Raw genomic sequence first — 7,666 nt, 5'->3', positions numbered from 1 at the left:
AAATGGTGCAGCCACTTTGGAAAACAGTTTGGCAGTTTCTCAAACCATTAAACATAGAGTTCCCATATGATCCAGCAATTCCACTCCTACATTTATACTTGAGAGAAATGAAAATATATGCTCACACAAAAAAATTATACAAGAATGTCTATAACAGCATTATTCATAATAGCCATAAGGTGGAAATAACCCAAATGACCATCAGCTGATTAATGGATAAGTAAAATGTGGTCTATTCATCCAGTGGAGGATTCAGCCACAAAAGGAAATGAAGCACTGACACACGCTATAGCAAGGACGAACCTTGAAAACATTATGCTAAGGTAAAGAAGCCAGTTACAAAAGATCACGTGTTATATAAAAGTCCACAATAGGGAAATTCATTATGGAGTCAGAAAGTGTGTTAGTGGTTGCTTAGGGCTGGAGGGTAAAAGGAATAAGGGAATCAATGCTAAGGGGCATGGCACTTCTTTTGAAGTGATTCAGATTTTCTGATACAGTGGTGATGGTTGCACATACTGGTGAATATGCTAAAAACCATTGAATTGACACTTTGGATGAATTGTGTGGTATGTGGTTTACATCTCAATAAAGGTGTTTTTAAAAAGCCTTTTAAAATAGTCCCAATTTGAAATAATACAAATAATATACCCCCATCTCACCTTTATTCTTTACCAGATGATCCCATTTTCCAAGGTTTAACCAGAACAGCTCTGGGTTGATTATAAGTTCTGCATATGTTCAACTGTATTCACCTAAAATAAAGAGTGAGTCTTTTTACATAGTCACGATGTTTTAAGGCATATATTTTTGACTTGTAAAGAGTAAAAGGAATGTTAGTGCCAGGTATGAAAAGTAAGGTATGAAAAGTAAGGTGGCACCTTTGTAAATTATTTATGTTGAAGATTGGAAGGACTTAGAATATGGTCAAGAAAAAATGTTATTTTTCTTTCACTTCAAAAATTTTCATTGCATTTTTTCAGATTCGCGTCTTCAGGCCACCCAACTACTCTGGCACCATTGCTTTGGCCCTATTAGTGTCACTTGTTGGTGGTTTGCTCTATTTAAGAAGGAACAACTTGGAATTCATCTATAACAAGACTGGTTGGGCCATGGTATCCCTGGTACGTTATCATATTGTACTTTTTTTTTCTATTTTGTATAATAGCATAAGTTGTATAATATTAACAAGATGAGCCGGATTGTTACTATAATGGAAACACGTTGTCCCCTGTCTTTCAGTGTATAGTCTTTGCTATGACTTCAGGCCAGATGTGGAATCATATCCGTGGACCTCCATATGCTCATAAGAACCCACACAACGGACAAGTGGTAGGTGCATGTCCTCAGCATCAATATTCTGAGCTTTAATTCTGTTCTTATAGCAATCAGAAATTGTTTGGTATTTAGTAAGAAAGGATTTGATATGTAAATCTATGTTTTCTCTTTTGATTTACTACCTCTACCATGTACATACACACATACACATACATACAGTACCCAATATATATTTTTTTTTAGGGTGAGGACTGCTTTAGCTTTGATTTAAAAATGCAGTACACCTACAACATCAAATTTATATGCATAAATTATTTTTTCAACTTTGTATACAGCTATGGCAATAATATGTAATGCCACAAGAGGAAATAGGAATAGCTTATAGCCAGTATCCCACCAATGGTAAATTTAATTTGCTTCAGAAGAGATTAATTAAAACATTATTAAGAACTCTGGTAGTCATTGTATTAGAATGCTAGGAACTGCTTGCCGTGAAATTGATGTGTAGTTAAATCACTTGCAGAGTTCACCTTAGCAACTGCTACTGAATTTACATAACTTAGTTTGTTGTCTTCCCTTTCCTTTTGGTGGGTGGGAAATATTATAATAGATCATAAATGTTATAATAGATCAACTTTACAAAATGCTGTCTTTGAGGCCTTTAGTATTAGGTTGGTGAAGTTTAATACATTTTTGAAAATATGCCCCCTTTTCCTCAAGCTTTTTCTTTTGGAAAATATTCAGGTTTAAGAGAATAATGTAATGCTGTCCCTCATTACCATCACCAAGCTTAATCAATTACCATCACCACCTTAATCAATTACCAACTCATGACCAATCTTATTTCATTGATCCTCTTTACCTGCTGTTGGAGTCTTTTGAAATAACCGTGCAATATTATTTCATGCATACATATTTTAGTAGGTGTCCCTAAAAGATAAGGTCTTCTTTAAAAATCATAACCACAATACCAGTATTACACACGAAATAATTTCTAAAACTGCAGTTCTGATCAGAATAAAATGATCTCTACCGTAAATGTACAAAAGTCAGACAATTAAGTTTGTGAACATTCCACCGTTCGCTTAAGCAGCTTCTATAAAATATAAATGCTTATGAGGTTTTTCTTCATTGCTTACAGTGCTTCATATATTTTTAATATTAAAGAAAGCTAAGAAGTTATTTCTTCTTCCTACGTTGTTTGTGACTTTCTCTGAACTTCTTTGTAGAACTATAATATAGGGATCTAATTAACTTCATTGTTTGCATGTTCCCTGAGTGCCCAACCAATCAGGTTTTAGGGACTAGTTGCAACTGATCAGAGTTACAGTCATTGATACTACATTCTAAGCATCATCATCAATTTAGTCTCATTTGTGTTAATATTTTCAGGTATTTCCTATAGATGGCAAGGGTATGGAGACTAAGTTGGCCTCTGGATAGTCAGCTGCCATAGTCTAATTCCAATATGGCTTTTGCCATGTGTATACATTTTTGAAATCTGTCATTAGAAAGAAGTCATTTGAGTGCCTTTATATTCAAAGTCAAATTAGAAAAAATAATTTGAAGTATTTATTTAGCAATAAATTATTCCCTTACCTTCAAGTCTTCACACAAATGATTAACTCTTTTGCCTGTAGAGGCATGGCCTTTAGGAAAAGGTACTCTGATGGCCCAGACAACATATTAAGAAAATTCAATTTTCTGTATTTTAAAAGGGAAAAATGTTTAGCTTTTCAAGATCTTAGAGAAATGATGAAATTTAAGCCTATAACCAGGATATTAAAAAGATGAATTTTTATCTCAAACTCTTCATCCCCCTTTATATTTTATAAAAATATATAATTTTTCCGTATATTTGAATAACGTATAAGGAATGAAGACAAAAATTGTAAGTGTTGGAAATACAGGAATTTCTTGTTACAAAGATGACCGCATGAGTGTACTGTTGGCCAGAGATGTGGATACAAATTTAGGTTTTTGAGAGATAATAATTGCCAAGCAGCATAGACAAGGCCTAAACCTGCCTATGTAGCGCTGTGGAAAGGGGCCAGAGAACCAGTGCCCATTATTATATAGCTCTTTTCTTGTTTTACCTTTTAACATATTTTAGCAAAACTTCCTACTTTTTTATATGTATAATGTCAATATAATTATGGTTTAAATTTTGTTTTAATGAATTGATTTGCATAATAATGTGCTTTTATATTACTGGAACAAAATAGAAGATTAACTTTGCTTTATAAAATGAAATGGTTACTAGTTCAGAGTTTGCACTTAAACAATGATTGCCTAGTACAACAATAATAATAAATGGTTTTCTTTTTAGTAGGTGTGTTTAAATTTCAAGATTAACTTGAAAAGTAACACTATCCTTCTTTGCTAATTGTTTAAATTTTTTTAACATGTATATGTATCTAAAGAGAAATTCTCATGTAGGATTTTAAATGAACTATAATGAGGCTATTTAGCTCATTCAGTGGAATAGAATAAATACAAATGAAGAAAAGTAACATTCCAAAGAGAAAGTAGTCAAGGTAGAATGGTGTATCTTGTAACATGATTAAGAGTCATTTGAAAACTGTGTTGATAATAATTTAAAGTTCACACGTGTGTGTGTGTGTGTATATATATATATATATATATATATATATATACATACATATAATATATATATATATATTTACATATATTTACTAACAGTGCTTAAATACTGATGCTAAAATCCATTTAATATTTTTGATAAAATCTCTAAAAATCCTGAGGATCTTAAATACTGTGAATCATAGGTGTTACCTGTTATTTCCTATATAGAGATTGACTAAATATGAATTAAAGGTCATAAAATCTCCACATCCCTTTTAATTAATACACCTAAGGCCTAATAAGACCTTAGACATAAGTATGGCCAGGTATAGTCCTGAAATGTATTTCTCTATGATCTGATTGTTCCAAATATCCTTTGAAATATGATACTTTGACTTTTTCTATTTCAACTTTAGCTTTTAAAATTTATTTTCTGATCGTCTAATTAATAAGTGCTCAATATGGAAATTTAGAAAATTATAAAATATAGGTACCAGTAAAAGCTATCACCTCATCAAGGAGAGAGCATATTATGTAGTTAAGCAAACTGCCTATCTATAGCTAACAGGTTAAAGAGAATGTTGTTGCGTTAAGCTGTAGAACAACAAGAAATATGAAATGCAGAACATTAAAAGGCAGCCTAGACATCCAAAGTATAAGCAGAAACCTTAAAAGGCCCCTGAAAATTGAGTAGCCTTTTCTTACAAGCAAATACCATGTACGTAAACCTTGTACGTACACACAGTTTAATTAAGGGACTAGGTCTAGTACATACATTCCCAAGACAAAGCTATTAAAAAAAAAATGACAGCTAAAAAGAAGAGAGATTTTCAGGGTTAGGATGGTAGCAGACCCCATGTGCCTGATACATTCTGCCTTCCTTCTTATTAAAACACTGATTAGGGATTCATCAATATGCAAAACTGGCAACAGAATTACAAAGCACAGGAGAAATTCCATAAACATCCGGATCTATTGAAATGGTCATTTGTGCACAGTTTCTTTGTGCTTATGAACTTCCTCAAAGTTCATTTTAAGTTTTCACCAATATGCTTACATCTATTTTATTCCCCAGAAATATTGTTTTACTTCACATGGCATCTGTCTTCTATCTCACCAAAGTGTTCTGCCTCATGCTGTCATTGCAATATTGAGCTACTAGTGGGGCATGCAAGCGGAAAACAGATTCCACTGTTGGGCCAAAACATGAAAAGCCCTGGCGCTTCCTCTGTAACACTATTAAGTAATGTTTTAGAAGCATGAGCTTCACAGCCATTGTTATTTTTTTCCATTTTGGAAACCTGTAACAATAGGGACATGTTACCAGGACTTCAACTTTTCTTCATTTGTAAAAATTCAAGTTAACTATAAATGGTTTGTGTTCTAATGCCACATTAAACTTTACTGCCCTTATAGATTGATTGGCCATCTTTCATGAAGTAGTGCAGTGATGTTTGGGCTGTAAAACTCATGTCATAAAGGCACGGGTGATTTTTACCCCCGCCAACTCCAAGACATTGTTAGTATCTGGATGTGTTTTTGGTTGGCACACTGTGAGGGCATGTACCCACTACTGGCAGTGAGTCGTAAAGGCCGCTGAATTTTACTCCTGCTGGGAGATCTCTGGGAGACAGTGTAGAACACATCCATCAGTTTTCCTTCCCTAGTGGAGAGGGGAACAGAGGTATTTATATACCAGCTCTCATCAGTCACTTATTGAATACTATTACCTTGGGGAAGGCATTACATACTTTTGAGTTGGTGTTTTTAAGAGATCATGCCCTGAAAAACAAAACAAAACAAAAATCAAAACAAATACTCAGAATGTCTTATCAATAGTGAATAATTTCTTAAGCCAATATCATTTGTGTTTTATAAACAATCCTGCAAGGAAAAGTGTAAAAAAATAACATTTAAGAATACCTAGCTATATCCATCCTTACTACACATTTTAACAATTCTTATATAGCTGAATAGACAATTTGCTCCCTTATAGAATGTTTGTTATTGATGCTCTGTCAACAGGGCCTGTGTTTTGAATTGTATTTTTCAGAAGTGGTATGTATTGCAGTCCTCTGAGCTATTCCTCCCTACTGCCCATTCACCTTATAATCGACAGTACGCACTTTGGGAAACATTGGTCAGAATGGTGCGTGGCTTGCGGTCATTAACAGAATCAATATATAATGGGCCTGTGTCAGCTCTGAACTTCTGATTCTAGCTTTAATAGTTCACTTTTCTAACTGGACTAAACTAACTGTGTCAAGCAAGCCTAATAGGACTGTGGGGTATGTTGTTAGTTCTTCATTTAGCTATTAGCTTTTTAAAAAATTATTGAACATATTTGTAATGTTGGTGACTGTTCACATTTTCATATAGTAATTGGGGAATAAAACATGTATAGAAGAATCTAAAAATGCTATCAGAGTAAATTTCACTGCATTGAACTTAAAATGTAAATGAATACAGAGAATGTAAAGAAAACTAATAGTGCAGGCAGTATGATGCTGTGCTGATTTGCAAGTTTATTTGTTTGTCACTATTAAGATGCTATGTAATGGCACAAGTCAAGTACTAATGGTCCACTTAACAGCATGGAAGTCATCGCAAATGCAGTCATTACTGTGTAGCTAAAGGGAAACTATACAAATGTATAGTTACATGGGACATAAAGATATTTTCTGCTGTTAAAAAAACAATCATCTTGAAGGAAATGCATTCAAGGAAGTAAAGCACATACTTAGGTTATAACTCCCAACATACATAAATGTATTTTTTTTTCTTCAAGATTTGGCTTTCAGCTGCTTCCTGAAAATTGCTATGGGTTTACCAAATATAAGCCAAAATTTTTCACTGCTTTATAGTTCAGTTGTTAATAAAGCTAAGAGCTGTGTTCTATGTGCACATGCAGCAGCATCTCAGTGCAAGATGGCATGCTGCTTTATCTGGAATTTATCATTAATGAAGCACTTTTTCTGTGTCAGGCAGCCATAACACACTGTCATGCTGCAGGGATTTTGCATATGCTGGCTCTCTGAGGGACATCTTTTAGTCATAAGTTGAAAATTACATAGGCTTATATGAACTAAACATAATTTTGTATAGAAATATTTGCAAGGATGTTTACTAGTTTTGTTGTACTCTTCATACCACCAGCAAAGAGTGACAACATACACAGACAATTTTTAAAGAAAAGTCAGACAATAATTAATATACTAAAGATATGTAGAAAACTTACGGTGGAATTTGGAATCGGGATTCTGACTTTTGATTTATTAATTCCTTTAGTTTGCCATCAACAAACGTTTGTTCAGAGCCCATTAAATGACAGGCACTAGATTTGCCCTGGTAGTGCAGATACATCATGGAGCTCATAGACTAGTAGACAGATATAGTGTGATCTGGACTTGCCCAAGTCCCAGTCAATAAAGCCTTGCTTATTATCGCATTACATTACAAACTGGAATTGTTTTAGAATTTTGCCTCAGTACCACGGTCACTTTGTTGCTATGACCCTGTATCTTATCTCTTACAAGCTTTGCCTTATCTTTTTGTTGTTGATTTTTTCTATTAGTTTCAGTATACCAAGCAATATAATAGACATTTACACCCCTCACAAAGTGATAACCCTCTTGCCCCAAGCTACTACCCTACCCCTCTGACATCTTATATAGCTGTTACAATACCATTGACTTTCATCCTTACGCTATACTCTACCTTTCGTGACTATGTGACTATACCTAGTTATTTGTGTATGTGTGTGTGTGTGTGTGCATATATATCTATATATATCTATATCTAT

General features: G+C 33.8%; 1 protein-coding gene and 1 long non-coding RNA gene across 2 annotated transcripts in view; one reads left to right on the top strand and one right to left on the bottom strand.

Annotated features, from left to right (window-relative positions):
* The window catches only part of LOC109377872 (uncharacterized), a 29,338-nt gene extending 28,378 nt beyond the window's left edge, over positions 1 to 960 (bottom strand). Inside the window, exon 1 of the long non-coding RNA XR_002122941.1 lies at positions 663 to 960. This is a non-coding gene — a long non-coding RNA (uncharacterized LOC109377872). The remainder of the gene's footprint in view (positions 1 to 662) is intronic.
* The window catches only part of LOC109377871 (tumor suppressor candidate 3), a 97,804-nt gene that overhangs the window by 43,873 nt on the left and 46,265 nt on the right, over positions 1 to 7,666 (top strand). Inside the window, exons 3-4 of the mRNA XM_019634352.1 lie at positions 984 to 1,124; positions 1,243 to 1,332. Of these exons, the coding sequence (XP_019489897.1) occupies positions 984 to 1,124; positions 1,243 to 1,332 (231 nt within the window). The remainder of the gene's footprint in view (positions 1 to 983; positions 1,125 to 1,242; positions 1,333 to 7,666) is intronic.

The sequence above is a fragment of the Hipposideros armiger genome, unplaced genomic scaffold (genome assembly GCF_001890085.2).
Source record: "Hipposideros armiger isolate ML-2016 unplaced genomic scaffold, ASM189008v1 scaffold_1595, whole genome shotgun sequence".
Taxonomy (NCBI): Eukaryota; Metazoa; Chordata; class Mammalia; order Chiroptera; family Hipposideridae; genus Hipposideros; species Hipposideros armiger.
The sequence above is the reverse complement of the archived record's forward strand: the minus strand, read 5'-3'. Positions and strand labels throughout refer to the sequence as shown.